Genomic DNA, 25,923 nt, shown 5'->3' with positions numbered 1-25,923 from the left:
CTTGGTCTTTTTACCCTTCTGTATACTGTACCTTCTTCACCACAGCTAGGGATTCTATCCTGTTTGCCTAGTAACTGTAACTACTCTGCATACTTTATTCATACATGTAGATTGTGATCTCCAACGAGGTAATTGTTGATACTTTTGATGAATGAGGTCTGCACAAACATGCATGTGTTCCCAAGTCCCACCCATTCTTTCCCACATTTGAATCTCTTAACAGGACAGAGTTCATGAATCGAAGAGTGGAAGTTTCATAATTCCCCTAATTGTCTTGTTTAAAAGGGTCATGTAGCTGGCAAAATCTTTTCTAATCTTGTTCTTTTTATAAACCTCTCATCTCTAGCCAATGGTCAGTTGTCTTGTTCTGAATTGCCTGCTTTCATAAATAAAAATGGGGAGAAATATTTCAAAAGCTGCATTGTGGTTTAGCCACATAACTTCCATTAACTTCAATGATTTTGCTGCTACCTTGTAACTTAAAGGATAATATTCATTAATACACCTCTATATATATATAACGCGACCCGATATAACACAAATTCAGATATAACGCAGTAAAGCAGTGCTCCAGGGGGTGGGGCTGCGCACTCTGGTGGATCAAAGCAAGTTCGATATAACACAGTTTCACCTATAACATGGTAAGATTTTTTTTTGGCTCCCAAGGACAGCGTTATATCGAGGTAGAGGTGTACTTTCAATCAGATGCTGCTTGTTAGAGAGCTTTCCCTTCACCCTCCCACTTCCCTGGTTCTTGTCACGCAGATATCAAGCAGCAAAAGACCAGAAGTCCAAAGTGCAGACAATGCAATGTTTATTGGGGTTAATTTCCAAGCAAGAATATTCCGAAGCTCTTCACACCAGTCGGGCTTATCGCTATATGCAGATAGTCTATTCCCCAGTGTTCCGATCCCAGCTCTGATGCCGCAGAGAATTTACCCTGTGTTCCCTTTCCCAACTCTGACGCTGCTAAGTGATAAAAATACACCTAAGTTCTTCAAGTATAGGCCTTTACAGGCAGGCCTGAATATCTATATTCTAACACTGCTACTTTATTATTTAAAAAAAAAATGAAGATGAACATATCCATCCATATTACACATTGGAAGAGATTTTAATACATTTTAAACTGCTCCCTGAAAACAGTACTATAATCCTCAAACTATATTAAAATCAGCATCCTTATCCATTAGATTGCACATACTGTTTTCGGCAAAATAAGTATTTTCATATTAAGAGTTCATACAGCACATTTTTATATGAAAACTGCAAACATTAATTCAAACTTACCTCCACCACATGCGCTTTGCTTCCTTCCCCAGACCTGAAGAAGAGCTCTGTGTAGCTCAAAAACTTTTACCTTCCACCAACAGAAGCAGATCCAATAAAAAGGATATTACCTCTTCCCCTGTCTGTCTACATGCATGTCAAATGAATCTGATATGGTTACTTAATTGAATGGTTAAAGTCTACTGATGTATCAGTGATATTAAATTGAGATACAGAATTTTAAATAAAATTAGTTGTAACAGAGCTTAAATGTACGCAGCCTTTTATTAAAAGTACTTTTTCAACTATAAAACATTCTTTCCAATTACAGGAATTAAAATACCCCCAGGGAGGCCACTTGGCTTAGTAAATACAGTAAACATAGGCAATTTTAAAACCATTTTTAAAACCTGGATGTAACATGCAGCAAATTAAATTGCATAGCTATCACATATTAAGCTCTCTGAATACATATATTGTCTAAAGAAAATAAAGCATGGTTCCTTGTATGTAGCTTCCTCACACAAAAAAAAATATAACAAATCAGTTTTCCAGCTCTTGGCGTTCAAATGAGATTTGTACAAAAACTGACAAGTTACAAAGTTTAGAATGGATGTGACAATACCTTTGTGTCCTTATCCAAATAATTCTACAGATACTGGCTTTGCATTGGATTTCTAACATTGGTGTGTATTCTTTCCCTCTCAGCTTTCTTTAATACATCTGATCTTCAGCATTTATATGATTTAAAACTTGGGGGTTAGTTTTAAGTGTATATTGGATTTCCTGAATAATAGTTAATAGATGAATAGCATGTAGGGATTGAAAATAGCAAAATAATCCTAAATTCATGCCTATTGGTACATCTGCATGCTGTCTCCATCAGGCTTCTAGTTGTAAAAGCGGTTTTAAATTGAAAGCTGATACCACTTCAGACTGAAAGTTCATCCCATCTTCAGAAGCTAAGCAGGGATGAGCAGGGTCAGTCCTTGGATGTTAGATCTTAGCATCAGCCACCCCTGCTTCCTGTACCACCTAAATACTGAAGAACATCTTAGAAATACTACTGAATTGTGCTTTAAGCATTCTTCCTTCTGAGACAGTATTACCCATGGTGTTGAGGCACAGTGATGCTGAAGGTGCCATCTTTTGAGAGACTCGGGACCAAGCTGTTTAGTGATGAATCATTAAGATCCTATGGCACTTTGTCCAAGTCTATGCATGGCAACCCTGGTGTCTGTCAAATTGCAGTTTGGGTAGTTACAGTCTGCCTTAGTGAATTTCTTCCACAGTTTAATTAGGCATCTATTCTCCACTTCCTCCTTTAAGCAGCTGTTGCATATAATAAATAAAACTGATTATATCATACTTGGACATGCACATCCGGACTAAAACATTGCTTCTTTTGTTTTACAGGATTTTCAGTGAATGCCTCATCAGAGCGGCTCAATATGGGAGAAATAGAGACTTTGGAAGACTACTGATCTTGTGCAGATTGACCGGCTTTTCCTGTGTCTGTTAACCATGGATTCTCCACCTTTGGACACAGTACTTTCTCCAACTTGCATTTTTCTTCGCCTCGCAGTGACTTACAGAATCAATCATCTCAGGCTGCTGCTTCTAGCCCCAACAAAATCTTTCTGCCCCAGGTTGCACAGTCATTGTCATCTGTCAGCCCGTAGACATTTGGACTTTGCTCTGTCTCCTAGGTGGGTGGGAGATAGGATCCATTCCCAAAACGGCTGACTGCAGGCAGCAAGCATTCACTGTGCTGTCATTTCTTCTGCTGATTTATCTGGAAAGTCTACTGAGATTCTGCAAATGGTATCTTCCTTTCCCCGGTCATGCTTATCACATCCAACTTGTGCAATCATGGAGAGAGTTTGTGGTTAACAGAGATTGGTCAAAACCAAAATGCCACACAGATACTGACTTCAGTGCTCCTTCAGGACAAGAGGTGCTCTCCAAATCCAGGAGTTGCAATCATAAGCTAACTTTAGAACTGGCAACAGCAGGAGAGGGTGGTGGTGGGCGGAGTTTAACTTGGATTGGTTTGATGTTGCACACCCCCTGCCAGCCTCTCTCAGCACATTAATTTTGGAGGGAAAGCTTGAGTCTGTCTTCATTAGGTAGTGATGATAGTTACTGGAGTTCTCCCGCCAGCAACCTCCCGCCTTCCTGGACAAATGGGAATGTATAATGGGGGCAGGGGAGGGTATATTTCTTCTGTTCAGGTTGAAATTACTTCCTTAAATATTACCTTCATAGGAATAGGACCAGTTTATTGGAGGCCCTTCTGCTGTGAATTTGTCTCGTTTAAGAGACAGCTCAAGTCTTGGGTGGGGAAGGACTTTACTTTCCAAACAAGTATCCCCCACAGTCTCAGCTGGGTTCCAATGGCAGTGATTCAGTTTTGTGTTACAATAGCATGCAAGTTAAGGGGCAGAGACCATCCTCTTCATAATGGAATGAGATTAAAAGAGAACCTGACTGTAGGCAGCATCTGAATTCCTATAACCATGGAGAGGGAGAAAGTGAGCTGTGAGGCAATGGCACTGATTCCCTTCTATACCTTCAATTACTGAACGCCCCTTCACTTCCAATCCATAATAATTAAATATTTATGTAATCCCAGCTCTCCCTGCAAGAGTTTAAAAAATCCCCAAACCCCGAAACTGCAAAATGCACTTAATTTGCGCCCCCCACCCCCATCCCACCTCCCGTTCCTAGAGGGCTGCAGTGTGCCTGTGGGGGGGGAGAGGCTGCCATTTGGGTGGAGCTGTGTAAAGGTGTCTGTCTTTCTGTCATCACTGCCTGAAGAAGGCGGCTTGAGTTCCTCCAGAGCAGTTTGGCTTTGGGTTTTATTTCATTTGGTTTATTCATTTTTGGCGGGGAATCTTCCCCTCTTCCTCCTTTCTCTTCCTCCTCCCCCCCAAACATGTACAGTAACTATACAGATACTGCTGCAGACTTGTATATAGTTTTTGGATCTAATAGCACAGAGAGACTTGGAACTGTTGCAAATCTGGTCTCCCTGTCTCCTTTGCTTTGTAAAGTCATAAAGGGGGGGAAGAGGGGTAGTTAAAATGTTTACAGAACTTTAAACTCCCTCTGAACTTTTGCCAGTGTGCGGGAGGAAAAAAAAGAGAAATAAAACCTGGTTGTATTATATCTAAGAGCGCATTTTCTACTTGCTTTTGTCTAAGATGATTTTTGAGATTATTCCTGGTGCTAAAACAGACCTGAATCTTGACCTTCATCACCGTTTTCATCAAGAAACATCAAGCAAATACACAGGATGTGGAGCAACAGCTGCCGCTTTATTCCTGCTCTCCTGCGGAACCTTGGTGGTTTTTCTACTTGATAATTTTAGAGTTCAAAATAAACATCAGTAAAATGAGATTGGAAAATTATGACACAAAATCTTCACTCCCTTTTCCTTCCATACACACGCACGTGCATTCACAGTCACCTTGTTTACGGAGGAAAGATCAACCCTTGGCTAGTTTTCTGTTATGAATTTCAAACACACAAAGTATCTGAGTAAACCAGCAAGCACCCTCCCAGCCCAGTTATCTTTACTGAAGAAGGGAGAGGTTTACCCCGAACACTTCAGATTGGGGGAAGGGCTCTCTGAGGGCATTTTGTACATTTACCATTTTTAGGTAAAATCATGCTTTTATTTTCCCCAGGTCTAATACTAGCTGTCATTTGCTGCTGTTTGTATTTTGGTGAGGAAAATCCTGCTAAAGTTTGAGGACATGATGGGGAGGTAATTGGTCCATTACCCTTCACATGTTAAAAAAAAGGATTACGTTGATGTTACTTTTGTTTCCTACTTACATCCAGGCTTGCTCCCACCTCACCTTCGATGTGCTTAAGCTCAAAATTTACCTTAGTTTAAAATATGCTGTCTGGTTGAGGTATCTACAATGTTACCCTATTTCCTTTTCCAGTAGCATTTAATTTACAAAAGGTACAGTAATTCTGAAGCTGTGATTTTGCAAGAACATAAGAATGTAAATGAAGCCACATTAATTTCCAGCTTAACAGGAACATGAGGGGTAAGAGGGAAGCAGTGCTTGCTAAATAGAAAAAGCAAAAGTATGGAGAAGCAATAATTTTGCATTCCCTTTAAGGACCCCATCTGACTCCCAGGGCTGGCTCCAGGCACCAGAGCAGGAAGCAGGTGCTTGGCGTGGCCAACGGAAAGGGGCGGCATGTCCGGGTCTTCGGTGACAATTTGGCGGCGGGTCCCTCATTCCCTCTTCGGGGGTAGGACCGGCTGCCGAATTGCTGCCGAAGAATGAAGCGGCACGGTAGAGCAGCTGCCGAAGTGTGCCCGATCGTGGCTTTTCCCCCCCCCCCCCCTTTGCAGCTTGGGGTGGCAAAAAAGCTGGAGCCGGCCCTGCTGACTCCTATGGAAAGGCGCTTGTTAACCATAAATAATGTGGTAGATTGGAATGGTCACTGCACACTATCTCTTGAATTGAAATATTTTGGCATCTGCCTCTCCCCTTTTAGGTTGGTGCTGCGGTGGAGTGAATGTCTTCGTGGCAAAATTGTTACCTTTTATATTGTTGTGAAAAGATGGCATGAGCCTCAAGAATGGTCAGGATCACCTGTGTCAATATTTGGGGTGAAAAAGAAGAACTATAGTTTTTTGTCAGTTTGTGCTGGGTGCAGTCCGTATACAGCTATGCCAGTTCTCAATTTGTTTTTCTGTTAAGGTATGGAACTAAAGAGTCATTCTGGCTTCTATGTAGCAGGGAATTGATAATGTTGAGTGTGGTGCAAGAGGCATTTGAGGCCTCTTTTCACAAGTGATTTCTGAAGCAAGTTCTGCTTCCAGTCCACTCTGTCCTTCCTACGTCTGCCAATTTCCAGTTGCTCTGGCGTAGGATTTAGCCTAGCAAAAAAGGTGTTGTAAAAGGAAATCTGAATCTGGGTTAGCCTCCCTGCTTGATTTAAGAATGTATTGAATTACATATAGAAGGAAAATGGCTCTAAGGAGATCCTGTAACAAAAAACTTTTGAATCTGAAATCTAAGACCAAAAAACTCACCTAATTCACTACATCTTCAGAGCATAGAGAACGGTACTGTGGTGATTAAATACTCATATTGTGTATGGATGGCTTTCTGAATTACAGAGCTTCTCTGAACAGAAATTACTCACTTCCTTGCAGTTTAGATGTTCAATCTTCATACCAGTTTAAAAAAAAAATTCTGGACCCACTGAGAGAGAACATAATGAAACGGTTCCATCCCCAGTAAACGGGAATGCTCTCCTTATAGATTCATTCTTTCCCAAGTCTCTTATCATTGAGGTGCTTGGGTCAGCCTAGATCAAAAATGTGCATTTTTTTCTCTGCTCTTTGATCCTCTTTCTTGAGCATGTTTGAGGGAAGAGAGAGGAGCAGGAAAATGCCTATGTTCAGGTTAAATCTGATGCGTGCCTGTGATTTAGAAGATGCTGCTTGGTAGACAATTGTGAGCTGTGGGGGTGGGCATCATGTGTGGTCTTCATTGTAAATCTACTTTTATAGTTTTATGTCCAGAAAACAAAGATGCCAAGAAATTGCTCTGGCTCGATTTCAGAGCATGTTAAACCCTAAAGTTGGAGGCCCTTGTTGTTTGATGCGAGCCCTAATAAAACTGCCCCCCACACAGGAGGGTAAACTATTAAACCATATGCCTGTTTTTGGTGTGGCTTCTGTAATGAGTTATGTTGTATTCTCATTGCCAGTGTGACATGGGATGGACACCCCAAAGGTAAGCATTTCAAACATAGTCCCGAATCCTGTGGGGCACTCAGCCAACAACCACTAGAGTGCACTCACCAAATTGGGAGCGGTAACTGATTTCCAACGGTCCAGCTGTGCATGCACTGGGGGAGGAATTTTTAGGCACAAAGTTTAGAGGGTGGAGCTGTTCCTGACTTCAGGAGGGAGGTCTGCCGTGCGTCTCTGCAGAGTGTTTGCACTCTGTGTGTGTCTGCGTTCCCATAGGAAGGGATTTGTGATCTGACTGGACAAAGTTTCATTATATTAGTGAAGTTCCCAAGCCTTTTCTACTTTGAAGAGTTTAAGAATTCCTTCTGACGCACTCTTCCTGGAGGAAGAAATGCCCCATCACAGCGTTCTTCGCCTGGTCCTGCTGATGCTCTCTGGAGTTGTGGTCCCTGCTGTTCTAACAGGTAAGCATCTTTGTTTGGATTTACAGTTCCAAAGCACTGGGAATCTGTTGCTTATTAACCACCTTCTCTCCCTTTCCCCACATCTCTTCACTCTTTCCAAAAGATTTTCACAAGTAACTAGGGAGAAAGTACCCCCTCCTCATAGTTCAGTAAGTCATCTTTGGAATTCAAGTAGCTAGTACAGGGAAAGGGTTTGATCTGCAGCTTGAGACAGTGAATTCTGTCTATTGTATCTCTTTAAAAATGACTATAGGCCAAGTCTCAAAATAAGAATTACTGGGAGTTTGGATTGCAATGAGCAGTTACCTCTGCAGCTGAGAGGAAGAGTTGTATGCTCTGAATCCTAGCAGAATTAAGTTAAAATAATGTTTCAGTTCCTTTCATTGGGTTACTACTTTCACACAGCTTGGACAGTGACAATAGATGAACCAGTGTCTGGTTATTCATTTTCTGTCTCCCATGCACAAGTACAATGTTGCAATGTTTGGGATGCAAATAGAGGAATTTTTAAAAGGACAAGCTAAATAAGCAGGTTTAAGTTACTTGAGTTTTTCCTTCAAAACTGCGTATAGTCTTAAGAACTGGGGTGGGAATGCACTAAACTGTGACTGAGGTTCAGTAAAGCTTGGTGAGGCCCAAAAACAAAGCAAAGAGGGTGCAGGGGGAGGAGACTAATCAGCAGGACTTGTGCCTGCTCTCTAAGGCCCCATCTTGAATGGGACTGTTGCAAGCAATTTTTCAATGGCCATCTCACATGGTTTCACTGGCCAATGCATACTAAGGGCATAGCCCTGTTCCACCAATTTAAGAATTGTTCTAAAGATTGTCTAGTCTTGAATGATTTTTATGACCAAAGAAACAATGTTATGCCCACAGTCCCCTCCACATAGGCTGGCCTCGGTGTATTGCGACCATGTTACGGAACTGCTTCTCCTAATAGACTTCCCTCTCTAAGTGTAGATGGGACTATGTTGGAACATCAAAGTGGATGGTTCGGAACAAGGTAGGAGGCAATTGTCTGATTAAACACCCTGCTAAGCATTTATCTTGTATTCCAAACATTGGAGGCCTTGGAGCTACACTGGCTTGTGATGTACACTGCAAATTCATTCCTGCACAATTCGTTTTGGCATCTTGCATAGGAGGATTGTTCTGACCGTCTGCCTGGCAAATTGCTGTACAGTAGATCTAACCGTTTGTGTTTGGGGAATTTCACACAAGAACTTTAATCCTGTAGAATATCAAACCACAATGTCTATAGAGGCGAGTGAAGAGTAAATGTATCTGATATTTATTTCATGAAAAGATCTTGGCTGCTAGGAACTCTTTTTAAATAACTAAGAAATACAGCATCTAAATTGTGACTGCAACCTGTGTGTTCTCATAAGATGATTTATATATGTAGCTCACTAAATATTTGCATCTTAAATTCCAGTTAGTAACTAAATTACAACAGGGGCTGATCTCTTCCCCCAAAGAATAGTTACGCTTGTTAGAATCTACCCCACCAAGCAAGTGCATGTTATTTTTCAGTGGTGCCTTAAACTGCGTCCTCACTGACCTAGAACCTCACATGAACACAAGAAAGCAATGTAGCTAAGTCCATACAATATATACAGGAACTCGGACCTACCATGCAAAAACTCCCATGGGATAACCAGTAGGTCTGGGATAAGGAGCATGTTGTACTAACCCAACCACAATAGGGCTTTCACTTATGTTGTACCTGACCATCACCTACTATTCTGTTACTTTCATCTTCATAGTATACTTTGTATGAAATACCCCATGTGCCTCCTCCTAGCTGACTAGAGAATGGACAGTTCACCAAATGGTGCCTGTACTGCCACAGAGTGCGTTGTGTTGGTAGAATGCATCTTCTTGTAGCAGTGTGTCCTTACTTTCTCTCAAATGCATTTTCTCTTGCAGCTTTGAGCCCCCTGGTGGGTTAGTTCTTTTGGTATCTAAAACTGGAGCATCAGGGAACTAGTTTGCATTAAAGATACGAAAAGTGTAAAAGATTTATGCTGCAGCACTAAATGTGAAGGGTTCTCTTTCCCTAAATCAAGTCTTTTAATGTATGGAGGAACTTTTTCTGTATTTTGTTATATCATAAAAGGGAAGTTTCCCGCCTAACCCTGACAGAGGTGAAGGGATACAGACAGTCCTCTGGTCTGCATATGCATGCACACGGCCCCTGCCTTTTTGTAAACGAGTTTATTTAACATTCAGCCTAACCACCGCACTCTGTGCTGCTCCACACTTGAGCTCAAAGCATCACAGACTGCCCTTTGTGCTTCCTATGAAGGGCTCTTTTCATCTCTATGCTGGCCACACGCCCACTGTGGCTACCTGGGGCCGGACTGCCCATTGCTGGCCTCGGAGTTCACCCAACCCCTGCCCTTCTTGTTGGGGCAGCTCACTTCCCATAGCAAAGCCCTCCAAAGTGTGCAAAATGAAGCCAGCCTCGGACCAGGGTGCAGATGATGTAAATCCTGCTGGCCCAGATGTCCTGGATGACTTGGACTCTGGCGCTATATATAACAGGAGAAGCACCAGAGGATTGACTGACTATCTCTCTATCTATCGATAGATATATAAAATAGCATTTTGTTAAAGCATTGCCTTGAAAACCCTTATGGAGCATAAACCTCCATTAATTGCAAATTAGGAGATTAGCAAGACCAAGTAAAGAATCAGATTGTTTCTGAGGGTTTCCAACACTTGCATAGAGCTCATTGCACACATGAAGGGTCAAAGGATTGACGTTCTGGGATCAGACCACTTGCTCATCTAGTCTGACTTGACTTCCTGTAGTGGTCAATATTTCATGCTAAACAAGAAGGCAACCTCCAACCCTAAATCCTAGCCAACTGTTCTTTAGGTGCTTGCTCATGTCGATTCCAAGTACACCTCTACCCCCATATAATACGGTCCGATATAACGCGAATTCGGATATAATGTGGTAAAGCAGCGCTCCAGGGGACGGGGCTGCTTTACCTCGTTATATCCAAATTCGTGTTACCGCAAGCAGTTCCTCTGTGCCCGCCTGTTACGTGCTGCTGCCCTCCCCGGGGGCCCCCCCGCCCCAGCTCACCTCCGCTCCGTCTCCTCCCACGAGCGTGCCGCACCTACGCTTCTCCCTCCCTCCCAGGCTTGCTGCGCCAATCAGTTGTTTGGCGCGGCAAGCCTGGGAGGGAGAGAAGTGGAGCTGCAGCACGCTCGTGGGAGGAGGTGGTGGAGGTGAGCTGGGGCAGGGGGGCCGCAGCAAGTAAGGGGGGGCACAGGAACCGCTCCTCACCCCAGCTCACCGCCGCCTCCTCCCCCCAGGAGCATGCCACTCAGCTCCGCTTCTCCTCCCTCCCAGGCTTACCGAGCCAAACAGCTGATTGGCACGGCAAACCTGGGAGGGAAGGGGAGAAGCGGAGCTGTGGCGTGCTCGTGGGAGGAGGTGGAACGGAGGTGAGCTGGGCCGGGGGGCCCAGGGGAGGGCCGTAGCAAGTAACAGGGGCGAGAGGAACCGCTTCCCGCTCCAGCTCATCTCCGCCTCCTCCCCTGAGTGTGTCACCGCTGCTCTGCTTCTCCCTCCCTCCCACCTTCCAGGTTTGCCGGGCCAAACAGCTGCTTGGCGTGGAGATAGAGCAGAGGTGAGCTGGGGGGGGGAGAGCGGTTCCTCTCCCTACCCTGATATAATGCGGCCTAACCTATAACAGATTTATTGGCTCCCGAGGACCGCATTATATCGGGGTAGAGATATAGGTGTGCGCATGCTGCATGCAGTCAGAAGGTTTTTCTCCTAGTAGTTCCTGTCAGGTTGGCTGTGGAGCCCCCGGAGTTGTGCCTTCATGGCAGTGTATAGAGGTTCCTGCCAACCCGCCACCTCGTCAGTTCCTTCTTACCACCAGTGATGATAGTTGGAGCTGTCTCTCTGACTTACCTCTGCAAGCGTTGCCCCTAGTGATCGGACTTTTGATTATCCTGTAAATAGTTCATTAGTTAGTGTTAGTCTTAGTAAGTTAGATAGAAATGTGGGGGCTTTTCCCCCAACCCAATTCCCTCCCCTCTTGGGGTTCGGGGCATGCCTCATGTTGTGCAGGACCTGGCACAAGCCCATGCCAATGGGTGACCCCGCCAGCCAAGATGGACCTTCAGCACAGCAAGGGGTGGTGCAGTCTAGAGGCAAGCCCACAACGATGAGGCACCACTCACCTCCACAGCACAGTTCTCCAGCACCGTCCCACTCTGTACCACCGTGGTCTCTGTGCTCAAGGTCCCGGTCATTGGGGACAATCGATCCCCGAATTGGCGCTCTTACTCCACCAGCGGAGGTGGTAGTAAGCGCCGCCGACAGAAAGCCGCAGAAGTCGATTTTGCCGCCGTCCTCACAACGGGGTAAGTCGGCTGCGATACGTCGAATTCAGCTACGCTATTCACGTAGCTGAATTTGCGTATCTTAAATCGACTCCCCCCTGTAGTGTAGATGTACCCTAAGTTGCAATGCATGTGGGAGAGAGTCTGTTGGTCTCTGTAGTGGCTGACCCCCAGCAATGGACAGAAATCAAACAGCCATGCTGTTAGCTCTGTCAGCCACTTTTGATACATCAGATCTTGAGGTTTATTAGACATGTCTGCAGGGGCCCTAGTGCCTCTGTTAGAGAAAGATCCTATATTTGGTTATCCTCAAGGGCTGTGATTTGGGGGATCCATCTCCTCACCCCATCCAATCACTGTGTGAGAGGCATGGCTGTAGTGTCACACATGCTGATCCTACTCAACCCTACCTTTCGCACTGAACTTGGACACTGATACTTCCTAACCTTCATAGTGCCTGGCAGAGCGAAGACTCTAAATGGAGCATAGCTTCCTTAAGCTCAGACCTGGTAAAATGCAGGTGTGGCGAGGGTAGGTAAGGGTTGAATGCTCTTGGGAGCATAAGCCATTGTGACGGGTTGGATCACAGAAACCCCCTTGGGAGCTGCCACCCGATGTGCCAAGACTACCCCTGCTTCTGTTTTCCCTGCCAGCTCAGGACTCCAGCACCCTGTCTTGCTGAGCCAGACACTCCCGTCTGGCTCCAGACACAGATCCAGAGTCTGAATCACTTGTCCCAAAGCTGCAAGTTTACCTGAAAACAGCTCACAGAAGTGTGCTTGTCTTTAGCACTCAGATGCCCAACTCCCAATGGGGTCTAAACCCAGATAAATCCGTTTTACCCTGCATAAAGCTTATGCAGGGCAAACTCATAAATTGTTCGCCCTCTATAACACTGATAGAGAGATATGCACAGTTGTTTGCTCCCCCAGGTATTAATACATACTCTGAGTAAATTACTAAATAGAAAGTGATTTTATTAAATACAGACAGTAGGATTTAAGTGGTTCAAAGTAGTAGCAGACAGAACAAAGTAAGTCACAAGCAAAATAAAATAAAATGCGCAAATCTATGCCTAATCAAACTGAATACAGATAATCTCACCCTCAGTGATGCTTCAGTAAGTTTTTCTCAGACTGGACACCTTCCAGGCCTGGGCACAATTCTTTCCCCTGGTACAGCTCTTGTTGCAGCTCAGGTGGTAGCTAGGGGATTCTTCATGGTGGCTCCTCTCCCTCTCCGTTCTCTTCCCCCCTTTATATATCTTTTGCATAAGGCGGGAACTCTTTGTCTCTCTGGGTTTCCACCCCCCCTCACTGGAAAAGCACCAGGTTAAAGATGGATTCCAGTTCAGGTGACATGATCACATGTCACTGCAAGACTTCATTACTCACTTGCCAGCACACACATATACAGGAAGACTCGCAGGTAAATACAGCCATCTGCAGACAATGGGAGTCATCAAGATTCCAAACCATCATTAATGGTCCACACTTTACACAATTACAATAGGCCCTCAGAGTTACATTTTATATTTCTAGTTTTAGATACAAGAGTGGTACATTTATACAAATCAGATGATCATACTCAGTAGATTACAAGCTTTGTAATGATACCTTACAAGAGACCTTTTGCATGAAGCATATCCCAGTTACGTTACATTCACTTATTACCGTATTTTCTCTAAAACTATCTCAGTTACATTATATTGACTTATTATCAAGTTTTTATAAAACCATATAGACTGCACAACGTCACAGCCATACTCACTGAAGAGGTGTGGTTACCCCAGTATCCTCGAGGTCCGATGCACTGAGAAGCACCTAGCTAAAGACCAAGTGTATTGATCCGTGAGAAGTATGCATATTTCTGTGTAGCCTCACTTTAAATGCCAGGGCTTTTGGCAAATGAGGATAACGAGTCATTACGTACATGGCTGTATTTAGCTACCTTCATGATTCTGAACCCTCAGCTAATCCAGTTTCCTTCCTTTCACTATGCAGCCCAGGTGGTGGTTAGCAGATGATTTGCCTAGGGAGAGCACACAATACTGAGAGATCTTCCCAAGTGAAGGCTTTGGATCCCCACCAAATACAGTCATGGCCACTTGGCCATTCATAAGGGGGTGACATTTTTTTATTCAGGTAATAGTTATACCGCTTTAAGCCTTAATACTTAGACTTTCCTACCAATACTGCCCAAGTATGTTGTATTACATTCACCTTCCTGGTAGAGGGTAAACTGCATTTATACCCAATCAGTTCTTCCACGTGGTGGCTTGAGAAGTGGATCAGTATAGTGTGGGTTCTTGTCAGGTGATTTTATGGAAAAGCGTATGCATAATGCCAAATTCTCTTACAACCCCAATGAAATGCCCGGGGGCTTCAGGCACCAGGTGCCATTGGCTGGTTTCAATGGGGTTACATGGAGTGTAACAGAGAAATGTCTCCCACGAAGTAACATTCACCCCTTCATAGAGGACTGTGCATCACTTAAACCCTATTTTGCTGGCCCCTCAGCAGACGGATGGGTTTTACCCATAGAGAATAATCTGTCCTGAACTATTTGATGTAAGGTTGTGTTTCTAATGGGGATTTCTAATGACAATACAGACCACAAGACTGATGCTTGAGTAGTTAATACGTATTGCCAGAACCCAGAGAAGACTACAGGCTTACTAAGAGGTACAGTTTGGATGCATTTTATGCAATACTTGGATGCCTAAAAAGACATACCCTGCCCACTCTAAGCCTTTTTCATAAATGGTTTGCATCCCTTGCAGTTTAATGCATTTGTTTTACTTCGCAGATATAAAGAATGTATTTGGGATTTGTACAATGCCTGGCACACAAGGTTGCCAATTTTGGTTGGATGTATTCCTGGAGATTTCATCACATGACATCTTTAATTCAAGATTAATCTTTAATTCCTGGAGACTCCAGGCCAATCCTGGAGGGTTGGCAACCCAGTGGCACAATGGGGCCCTGATCCAGGATTGTACAGCAGTAGCATATACAAGCCCTACGTAACTAATAATAATCTCCCACAAATGTTGGTGGCATTCTTGTGCTAAAATAGTGAGCTGAGGACTTTACTTAAGGTATTTTTCTGCAGAGTAGCAACCAAAACTTTCTTTTTACACATTTAGATCCACGTGTGACATCAGATCCTCTACTACTTAAGTTGTATCATTAGTTTGCGGCTTCACAATGTCAACTATACAGCTAGAAAAGCATGTAACTTAAAAGGCTCTGTCGAGTGTGTGCACTGCAGAGAGACTAATAGAAATCCTAATTTCTCCTTTGGTTCCTGGAATCTGGATACACTTTATTGTAAACATCAATTTCATTGACTTCAGACCCAACACAAAGTCAGCATGTTTGGGGGGTTATAAAAGAAGTGAACCTAAAATGCTGTTAAAATACTGCTAGCTAAGGGCCTGCTTGTCTTGGCTAAAGCCAGAACATCCAACGTTAACTCAAACAGCAGGTAACAGTGTAAAAGTGGATAGAAGCTGAGTAATGGTCACTTCTCATTTTTGTGTGGCGAATGAGTGTAGACACATGGGGCTGGATTGTTCAGCCTTATTTCAGAAGAGTGGGAACAGGATGCATCTGAAGACATGGCTGTTGGGAGGGAAAAAGTAAGGGCAAATCATGGAAAGCAGACTGCTAGTTTAACACACGCGGTTAGTACTTTGCTCAGGAGGGATAAACTTGGCAGCGTTCTCTCTTGCTTCTGACTTAGGCTATGTCTACACTACACAGCTTTTAGCGACAGGGCTGTGTTGCTACAGCCGTGTCGCTGAAAGGCGCACAGTGATGCCGCTGTTTGTCGGTTCTCCTGCCAACAAAATCATCCAACCCCTATGAGCGGCGTTAGTGTCGTTGGCAGGAGAACGCTCCTAACGACAAAGAGCTGTTCACATGGTCACTTGTCGGCAGAGCTTTTGTCTTTTGGAGAGAGGTTTTTTTTAAATCTCTGAAACACATTTTGTCATTCAGTTGCCAGTGTAGACATAGCCTTAGTTTCCCTTCTTGTGTTGATTAGTGCAGGAGTCTCAGATAATTGCATAATCCTATGGTATCTTATCTCCAGAGTAGGCAATTAAGGATATGTTAAGCAGTTCCAAGTGGGGGTAGGTCTGTCAGACTCTTGATGTGTCTCTGACATGGCTACTTAAGTTCCTGTGTGTGTAGGTTTTCGTATATGCTCTAAACTGACAAGTATTGTTAGTGTCACTCCAAAACAAGCTGCAAAGAGGTTGCATTTTTCTTTAGTAATTAAAGCTCTAATAGAGTGAAGCCACAAGAGTTCAAGGCAGAAAAATCATGTGTAACACGCACTGTCCCGGTCTTGTAGGTGAACTGAAAGTGTGTTTAATCAGAGGGGGAAATTAACAAACTGTTAATCCAGAGTCTGTCAGATTATATCAAGCCTTAAAAATCACTAGAGGGTGTAAAAGTGCTTTAAAACCAGAGTCAGAATCCGTTCTTCCTTCACTTATCTAGCACTGAGTTTTGTGCAAGTCCTGCAGCAGTGAATATCCTTAGTGCAATGAATGCAGTTCCCAACAATGTTCCGTGTGTTAAAGATGCCATCAATGGCCACAGGAGAGACAAGACATGTAGCACTGGGTTCTGGTCTGACTATATAAAGAACCTTTCTATTACCTGTTAGAGTATCTTGCATCAGAAAAAATAAACTCTCAAACAATCACTTTCAGAACGTTCCCAACGACTGAGCATGGTCCCGAGGAATGGTGTTTGCTCCAAGCAATGAGCCCATTATCTTTGCTAACATTTTAGTGCCTGATTAGACAGGAGGAGTACGCACTGCTATATTGGCTTGAGTTCTCATGTAATCAAATCATTCTCTCTCTTGGAGCCACTTGTCTTTGCCAGCCAGTACTGGCTCCAGTGTTGGTACTGGCGCTTGTTGTGTTGACACAGTGAGTGAGGTCATGACTTGGACAGTTCCCCCATGCAACCAAGCAGTTTAGAAATGGGGCTCAAAAGTTTCATACACATGAGTCTGTTCTGAAACCAATAGGCTAGTAGTGCCAGTGGCTAATTAAATAGCCACAACTCTGTTTTGCACTTTTACCTGCTGACTTGACTAAACATTATCACTAAATTTCTCCTTCCTCTTGATTTGTGTCTTGGTAGCTGAAACCCCAGGCTCTATGACAGGGGTAGCCAAACTTACTGATCCTCCAAGCTGCATGTGACAATCTTCAGGCACCTCCTGTGGGGCTGAAGCTCCTAGACCGCCTCCCCACTGGGCAGAAGCCCCTAGCCCCACCACCCTGAGCTCCCCCTTCCCCCCTCCCCCAGTCTGATGGGAGGAGAATGGGGAGGCGTGGGGGGCTCCATGAGCTGTACTTTAACTGTAAAAGAGCCACATGTGGCTTGTGAGCTGCAGTTTGGTCATCCCTGCTCTATAATAAGGCACGTGTGTAAGTGTAATCAGTTCATAGATAATGTGCCAGTAGATGGCGACCAAGACTATGTAGCATCGTTAATTGGTTTTGTACTGAGCCTGTGAATACTTTGGGTGTGTAGCTTTGACAGATAACACTGGGTTCCCCTTCTCCATACACTGGCTGTAATTTGCATAAAAGTGCAACATACTTAAAGTTGGAAGGATTAGATTTTTTTATCAACAAATGTCAATAAACGTCAATTTCACTGTGTATGCACAAACCAATGAAAATGTGGTTCTAGACCAGTGATTTTCAACCTTTTTTATTTGCAGACCCTTGAACAATTTCAAATGAAGGTGCAGACCCCTTTGGAAATTTTAGCCATAGTCGGTGGACCCCCAGGGGTCCACGTGGAGCACAGGTTGAAAACCACTGTTCTAGACAGCCCAGCTCTGCTCCCAGCATGCCCAAGCCCCAGCCCAGGGAACTCACTGTTTCTGGCTGGCTTCTGTTTTGTGGAACCTTGAAACACACAGATGTCTGAGCAGGAACCTAGAATGAATCTCTCAACTCAGCCCAATGCAGAGTTTAGTTTATCACTGTTTATAGCATGCACCTAATTAGAGAGTCTCTGGGTGCATGTACCTTAACTTGCATATCACATGACCGCCAACCCTCACCACTCTGTCACGTGGGGCTGCAATGAGACCTGCCAGCGTTTCGTGAGCACGCGAGATGCTGTCATTCTTTCACTGAATCCCCACGGAGCAGTTGCCCTGGGTGTGGCCTAGATTTTCTCAGCCCAGGAAGCTGGGCTGTTCTGGATCCCTGCCCTCAACTTGCTCAGCCTAGATACCCAGAGTATCAGTTGAGATGTCCCTGGCCTTGGCTGCTCCGCTAGATTTTTCCATCCCAGTGTGACATTCCCAGTGGTTTCAGCAGGGACCTGTGGAATGTCTCCATTTCTCACTGGGGCCTCTGAGTTGTCCCACCTGAACAAAATGAGCATTGATACAGACTTCTGGACCAGCCACACGTAAACAGGAAAGCCCTTCTCAGTCCCAGCCGACCCTGCTGGGAAAAGAAATAACAGGATGTGAATTGCAGCCTCAAACAGAATGCAGTTTCTTTCACTCTTCTCCCTGGGCAGCCCCAACAGGCGCCATCTGGGGAGGGTTCAAGTCTCTGAATGCTCCAGTCTGCCATGCTTCCAGGGGATGTGTCCCATCCAAACGGCTGCTGCTGCTGGCAGGAGGCTTCTGACTCCCTTTGCAGAGCTAACTGTGTTCAGGCAGAGGACTTAGGTGTGCAAATGCCCTGTCAGCACTTAGACCTTGATCGTTTCTGGGAGGGGAAAATGGCCAGAAGCTGAACAGCCCTGGGCTAATGTGCTTTGCTTTCCTTTTCCGAGTTGCAGTGAGTTGTAAATGCATCCAAGTACAGAGCTGATCAGTCACTTGGTACAAACAATTGTCCTGCTCATTGCTGAGATATGTGGTGCTTGTTTCCCTGCTAGGAAAAGTCACCATTAGGAAAACTTCGTTGTAGGCTTAGACTTGGTGTTTACGTTTATACACAGCTTTGTGTTTGGTGGAGAGGATGCAGCAACAGCACTGGATCAGCGCAAGGAGGCTGCTCTAGCCCCTCTCGCTAACCCATGTTGCTGCAAGGGTCTGTGTGAAATGGAAAATTATCTAGTGGAAACTATTATAGGAGCATGTTCTCCTTAACCCTGAGAGGCAGCCCCTTCTCTGGCTTAGGCTTTGTTCACCCTGTGATATTGCACTCCATATGATGTTATAAAAATATGCTAATGAGTGTGAATATAATCTAACTGGAATATGCTTCATTCAAAAGGTCTCTTGTAAGGTATCATTACAAAGCTTATAATCTATTGAGTGTGTTCATCCTATTTGTATGAATGTATCATTTTTGTATCTGAAGCTAGAAATATGAAGTATTACTCTGAGGTCCTATTGTAATTATGCAAAGTGTGGGCCATTAATGGTGGCTTGGAATCTTTATGGCTCCCAATAACCAGGACAATTGGTTGTAAATGGCTCTGTTTACTTGTAAGTCTTTCTGTATACCTGTGTGCTGGCAAGTGGGTAATGAAATCTTACAGTGACATGTGATCAAGTCACCTAAACTGGAATCCATCTTTAACCTGGTGCTTTTCCATTTAGAAGGAGGGGTGGGAACCCAGAGAGGGACAAGGGATTCCCACCTTGTGCAAAAGCTATATAAGGGGGTGGAACAGAACAAAGGGGACTGCAGTCATGAGAAATCCCCTAGCTACCACCTTAGCTGGAACAAGGACTGTACCAGGGGAAAGGATTGGGCCCAGACTAGAAGGAGACTATTCTGTCAAAGAAGCTTATTGGAACATCTCCGAGTGTGAGATTTACCTGCGTTGTTTCCTACGGTATTAGGCTTAGACTTGTGTGTTTTATTTTATGTTGTTTGGTAATTTACTTTGTGTTCTGTCTGTTATTACTTGGAACCACTTAAATCCTAATTTTTGTATTTAATAAAATCACTTTTTACTTATTAATTAACCCAGAGTAAGTATTGATACCTGGGGGTGGGGGAGACAGCTGTGCATATCCCTCTATCAGTGTTATAGAGGGCAAACAATTTATGCGTTTATACAGGGTAAAACCGATTTATTTGGGGTTTGGGAGCTGGGTATCTGAGTGCTGGAGACAGGAGCACTTCTTAAGCAGTTAAGCCTGCAGCTCGTGCGGGATGTGGTTCAGACTTGGATCTGTGTTTGCAGCAGGCAAGCGTGCCTGGCTTATTGGAAAATGGGCTCAGAAGTAGTCTAGGCACATCAGGTGGCAGTCCCAAAAGGGTTTCTGTGATCCATCCTGTCAGACACTCCCAGCATTAGTCACAGCAGGTTTCTTCCTGCTCACCCCCACTTACATCCTAGCGGATGTTTTTTCCCCCCAACGTACACCTTTTGGCAGCCGCCTTTCTGCTCATTCACCAGCTCTGATTCCAGCACCTAGGGTGAAATCCTGGCCCCATTGAATCAGTTGGGTTTTGCCACTAATGACAATGGGGCCAGGATGTCACCTCTAGTCTCTAGTGCTTTTCATAGACTCCTAGAAATGTCAGACTGGAAGGCACATCAAGAGGCCATCAAGTCCAGCCCCCTGCGCTGAGGCAGGATCAGTAAACTTAGACCAGCCCTGATGGGTGTTTGTCCAACCTGTTCTTCAAAACCTCCAATGACAGGGATTCCACAACCTCCTTTGGAAGTTTATTCCAGAGTTTAACTACCCTGAGAGTTAGGCTAGGTCTACACTACCCGCCTGAATCGGCGGGTAGAAATCGACCTCTCGGGGATCGATTTATCGCGTCCCATCGGGACGCGACAATCGATCCCCGAATCGACGTTCTTACTCCACCAGCGGAGGTGGGAGTAAGCGCCGTCGACAGAAAGCCGCAGAAGTCGATTTTGCCGCCGTCCTCACAGCGGGGTAAGTCGGCTGCGATACGTCGAATTCAGCTACGCTATTCACGTAGCTGAATTTGCGTATCTTAAATCGACTCCCCCCTGTAGTGTAGATGTACCCATAGAGAGTTTTCCTAATATATAACAGGTTTCAGAGTAGCATATATATAATATATAACCTCAATCTCTCTTGCTGCAGATTAAACCCATTGCTTCTTGTCCTACCTTCAGTGGACATGGAGAACAGTTAATCACCATCCTCTTTGTATCAGCCTTTAACATATTGGAAGTCTGTTATCAGATACCCACTCAGTCTTCTTTTCTCAAGACTAAACGTGCCCAGTTTTTTTAACCTTTCCTTATAGGTCAGGTTTTTCTAAACCTTTTACAATTTTTGTTGCTCTCCTCTGGATTCTCTCCAATTAATCCACATATTTCCCAGTGTGGTCCTCAGAACTGAACATGGTACTCCAGCTGAGGCCTCCCCACTGCTGAGTAGAAAACAATAGTTACCACCCATGTGTCACATTGTTGACTCCTGTTCAATTTCTGATCCACTACAACCCCCAGATCCTTGTCAGCAGTACAACAATCTAGCCAATTATTCCCCATTTTTGTAGTTGTGCATTTGATTTTTTTTCCTTCCTAAATGTCATACTTTGCAATTGTCTTTATTGAGTTTTATCTTGTGGATGTCAGACCAATTTGTTATGCGTGTCTTGAATTCTAACCCTGTTCTCCAAAGTGCTAGCAACCCTTCCCCAGCATGATGGTCTGCACAATGCAGCCCTGAGAGGGGCAAAGAAAGTGCCCTCATTAAATGGGGCTTTTCTTGCACCTCTTGTGTATGTGGTTTAATTAGACATTTGGAAGGGGTATTTTTCTGTTCTGGGATCCTGGAGGCCCTGGGTCCATGTGCAGGCTAGGTTACCATGTAGTATGACTCAGCTGAGGTCATTTATATATGACATCAGTGTCACTGCCTCAGCCATGCCATAGAGGAGGGAATCTTTAGCTGCAGAAAGGCCAGAGCTGAGAGCCATTTAGATGATGGTGGTGAGGATTAAGGCTCAGCGCCCCTCCCCTCCCCACCCAGCAAATACTGGCAATTGTGAGCTGCTCTAACATGTTGCCGAGCAGAGGGCAGTGGTGAGACAGGCTGGCCAGTACAGGCTGTAAGTTGAGACTGGGCCCTGCAGGCAGGAATCCCAGCCAACAATTGCCAGTAGCCCAGTGCTGTAGAGGCATCGGTGGTTGATTGGGGAGTAATTGGGGTTTATGCTTGTTCCAGCAGAGTATCCCCAAGGACCTGCCCCCACGCTGTGGAACGAGCCGCCGGAGCTGCCGTCAGGAGGGGGCCCCTTTGATGCTGCCACCACCATGGGTCGCTTCTCGGACTCTACAGCCTTCCCCCCGTACACCTCGGAGTATGAGCCTGAGGACACCACCCACCTGCACCGTCTGGATGATAACGGTACGTAGGAATCTCCCAGGCAGCACCCTGCACCATCCTTGGTTAGAACTGTCCAGCCCACAGCCATCACCTGCACACCCGAGCCCTTCTGTTTGGAGCAAATGTTACCATGGTTTAGGAGAAAATCCATCCAGAAGGTATTGCTGAGAACTCCCTATTATCTGTGATCTCCAGAGAAAGGGGAAATGAATGCTGGCCGTATAAGCCATTCTGTTCTTTATCGCTTGTTTAGCATCATAGATATACATGGCACTCCTAGGGTTGCCAACTTTCTAATTGCACAAAACTGAACACCCTAGCGCCCCGCCTCACTCTCCCTCACCCTCATTCACTTCACTGGGCTGGGGCAAGGGGTTGGGGTGCAGAAGGGGGTGAAGGCTCTGGGGTGGGATTGGAGATGAGCGGTTTGGGGTGCAGGAGGGGGGTCCAGGCTGGGCGGTGGGGCTGAGGGATTTGGAGTGCAGGAGGGGGCTGGGGGTTGGGGTGCAGAAAGGGGTACAGGCTCTGGGGTGGGACTGGGGCAGGGAGTTGGGGCTCATGGTTGGGGTGTGGGCTTACCTTGGGTGGCTCCCAGTCAGTGGCGCAGCGGGGCTAAAGCAGGCTCCTTACCTGCCCCAGAAGCAGTCAGCAGGTCCAGCTCCTAGGCATGGCACACTGCACTTGCCTGCAGGCACCGCCCACTCCCGCCCCCGGTGCTTGGGACAGGGGCAGCTTGTGGAACCCCACGCCTAGGAGCTGGACCTGCTGGCCACTTCCGGGGCACAGCGCAGTGCCAGGGCAGGTAGGGAGCCTGCCTTAGCTCTGCAGCACCGCCAGATGTTTAATGGCTCGTAGGCACTACCCGAAATAAAGATGGATTCACTGCCCCAAAATCTATTTAACCTACTAGGGTTAGCAGTGAGATGGCCTAGAGAAGGAAATCAACCAGACTCTGGAATCCTGCAGGGTCATTGTGTCCCATCACAACACTTCCCATGCCCACAGGCTGCGTTCTCCAATAAACTAGCCCTCAGTTCCCCATGTTTGGAACCCGATCCAGGAGTTCCAAGCAGCTCAGATGTTTCAGACCCTTACAAAGCCGCTGGGTTTTTATTGTGTCTCGCTGAATCTTCTTTGGTCTTCTGTGTAACAAGAACGATATCTGTGGTAATGGAAAATCCAAATGAGTCTGTCCTCATCATTAACTAATCATGTGAAAACCGCATGCATTGCCTCCTATGCTCTTTCACCTTGAATGTTAGTTCCTTGGGACTGCACTCCTCTGATACAGCGTGAGATAGGAGCCTATTGGAATTTCTGTTTGTTCCTATTCCTACTCCCTCTGCCTGCCCCTCCCCATGGTGTTCCTGCTTTTGGTGCAAGAGCTTTCTGCTGTGCAGCTCCTGCCCTCCGGAAAGCTGCGCTGTCTCGCTCCATGCTCTAGCTATGTTCAGATCATGTCTGTAAAGTTCTTTTCCCCCACTGCCTGTGTCTCTTCGTTGTTCTCTTCTCCTCTCACTCTGTGGTCTGTTGTTTCCCTCTGTAAGTAATTCTGGGCTCGTTTGTCTGAGTGACCCTATCTACACCACAGCTGTAACATGGGGCCATGCAGAGACGGTTTCCCTGTTAGCCCATTCAGATGGCAGCAATGCTGTCACCTCAATACAATCACTGAATGCAACTTCCTTGTGTCACATGACAGCAACTCAGGGAACTGTCGCTATCAAGCAGGTCTCTGATCAGATAACTGACCACCTGACGGCACAGGTCTTTAGCACAGTGGCAAAGGGCACTGCTAGCCAATTGACCCTTCCTGTGATCATTCACCAGGACCTGTCGTATTTTAAACCTCCCTCCACCTTCCAAGTTAACTCACTACAGACTTTAGAAGCCAGTTGGGAAAGTGACACTTCAGTCCTGCCATGGTCTTTAAACTGGGAGAGATGGGCAGCTAAGCAGCTGTGTTGACCCCTGGGTATAGTTCAGTGGCTGGGCTGTGTCACATCATCACTCATCTGAAAGCTTTGTCAGGATAAACGCAGAGAACCACTCAACCAGAGACCCCCCCCCCCCTGCAATTACAATGAGTGTTCCCCTGTTGGAATGAAACAAGCGCAGCTGGCAGGCCAGCTGAGAAAGGGCTTCACTGTATAGACGGTTGGGACAAAGCTATGTCGAAACATTGTGTGTCATGATGGGCCAAGGGAGGTAATGATGTAAAGAGACCACAAGGTCCTGGAGTTATTGGTGCCACCATGATCTCTGCTCTCTTGGGCACCTCTGTGATTGTGGCCCTGATTGTTGTCACTCTGCGAAAATTCTGTCTCCTGAACTCTCCCAAAGGGCAGGACCATGCCGGAGACCCTGCCTGCGGCTCCAACCATCATGTGCGATCTGGCCCCAGGCAATTATCTCCTAGTGAACACGCACCCCTGTGGCTACACAGCCCCTTCCCCACCCAGGTTACTGCACTGCCTTCAAGTCTATAGCAAATGCTCAGATCCAGGCATCACTTTAAAATATGCTTCCCTCTTATCTTCCTCCCCCTCTCCACTTCCCTCCCTTGCTCATTTTCACCCACCCCAAGGCTTCCAACACTTGGCTGTCACTGGTCCAGAGCCGCTGGGATTGCTGGCGGTGGCTTTCATGAGGTTTCCAAAGGGAAGCCAGCAGCAGCACCACTGCTCCTTGGAAGCCTTGCTGCTATCCGAGGGAGAAGGGCTGTTGTTGGGGATGGAAGCCAGCAGCTGTAGTGTCTGCAGGGTGCTGCAGGGGGGAGGGAGGAATGGGGAAGGGGGTTTAGATGAATGTTAATGATTAGTGCAGGTGGTTTGGTTTTATCCCATTTTTCCTTGGAGTTTGGTAGAGGAACATTCATATTTGAAACTGGCTTTCTTCAATTAACCACTGTAAAATCTAATAGCCCTGGCCCCGTCCATACATGTGCTGGGGCCTGCGGTGCAAGGGCTGGCTGCTGAATGCGCAGTGTGGGGGCGGCTCTGCGGAACGATTGCGCCAGTCATTTCCATAGTTGTACTCGGCACTGGGTATTTCTCAGGCATGCGGGATCGCGCCCAAGGGCAGTGGGTGCTGAGTATTGCAGGAGTGGAAGATTCAGCCCGCCTGGGTGGAGGGGAAGGGTGGAGCGTGTCCTCACTAAATACTGTCTCCTGTGGCTGCCAGGAGATTAGTGGGGACAACACTGGACATTCCTGCCTCAGCCTTCCTGGTCCTGGAGCTGGGCAGTCTGCTGAGCTCTATGTGCCCAGGGATTTGTGGATATATGGTTTTCCACAGGCCTTTAGCTTGGAGTGACCTCCAGCTCTTTGTGTGGTTCTGAGCCTTTCTTTTCTCTCCCTGGGTTCTCTGCAGGGTCTCTGGGTCCTGGAGCCATCAGTGCCATCGTAATCGCTGCTCTCCTAGGCACGTCTGTGATTGTGGCCCTGATCGTCATCACCCTGCGAAAATTCTCTGCCTCCTGAACTGAATAAAAGCTTTTTCCTAATACAAGTGTCTTCTGCCTGTCTGTGTCTCTGGCCTACTCCATCTGTGTCTGATTGCAAAAGACCCCATTGAGGCTCAGTGAGGAGTCTCAGGGCCTTTTAACAGACTTTAACGCCACCACTGCCCTCCATGTATGTTTACTCCCACCTCAGTGGTAAATTAGAGCCATGTGGGCTGATGCTGCAGGAGCATCTCTGGGTTGCTCGTGCTGCTCTGAGCCACAGAATTGCTCTGGTCCTT

The 25,923-nt window shown here is 45.9% G+C and overlaps 2 protein-coding genes across 15 annotated transcripts in view; both read left to right on the top strand.

The window, feature by feature from the left end:
- The window catches only part of GIGYF2 (GRB10 interacting GYF protein 2), a 160,835-nt gene extending 156,395 nt beyond the window's left edge, over nucleotides 1-4,440 (top strand). For all 13 annotated transcript variants that reach the window (XR_010590378.1, XR_010590377.1, XM_065557013.1 and 10 more), the window contains one exon: nucleotides 2,686-4,440. Coding sequence is in view for 11 of the 13 variants with exons in the window: in XM_065557013.1 (XP_065413085.1) it covers nucleotides 2,686-2,753 (68 nt within the window). In the remaining 2 variants the exon portion in view is untranslated. The remainder of the gene's footprint in view (nucleotides 1-2,685) is intronic.
- A 2,804-nt stretch (nucleotides 4,441-7,244) lies between these two features.
- On the top strand, nucleotides 7,245-25,684 carry SNORC (secondary ossification center associated regulator of chondrocyte maturation). Of its 2 annotated transcripts, none has more exons than XM_005310251.4 (3): nucleotides 7,245-7,467; nucleotides 22,021-22,200; nucleotides 25,552-25,684. In XM_005310251.4, the coding sequence occupies exons 1-3, from the start codon at nucleotides 7,395-7,397 to the stop codon at nucleotides 25,659-25,661; spliced, it is 363 nt and encodes a 120-aa protein (XP_005310308.1). In that variant the 5' UTR covers nucleotides 7,245-7,394; the 3' UTR covers nucleotides 25,662-25,684. The 2 variants fall into 2 exon arrangements, with proteins under 2 accessions (XP_005310308.1, XP_005310307.1); XM_005310250.4 differs by having other exon boundaries at nucleotides 22,018-22,200.
- The last annotated feature ends 239 nt before the right edge of the window (nucleotides 25,685-25,923 follow it).

The sequence above is a fragment of the Chrysemys picta genome, chromosome 9 (genome assembly GCF_011386835.1).
Source record: "Chrysemys picta bellii isolate R12L10 chromosome 9, ASM1138683v2, whole genome shotgun sequence".
NCBI classification, from domain to species: Eukaryota; Metazoa; Chordata; order Testudines; family Emydidae; genus Chrysemys; species Chrysemys picta.
This window is presented reverse-complemented; position numbering and strand designations above follow the sequence as displayed.

Bases quoted from the DNA above. Each gene is read 5' to 3' on its own strand.
- SNORC (XM_005310250.4), top strand. From the start codon at position 7,395: ATGCCCCATCACAGCGTTCTTCGCCTGGTCCTGCTGATGCTCTCTGGA. The intron at 7,468-22,017 runs GTAAGCATCTTT...TGCTTGTTCCAG, and splicing joins GGTCCCTGCTGTTCTAACAG to CAGAGTATCCCCAAGGACCT. The intron at 22,201-25,551 runs GTACGTAGGAAT...GGTTCTCTGCAG, and splicing joins GCACCGTCTGGATGATAACG to GGTCTCTGGGTCCTGGAGCC.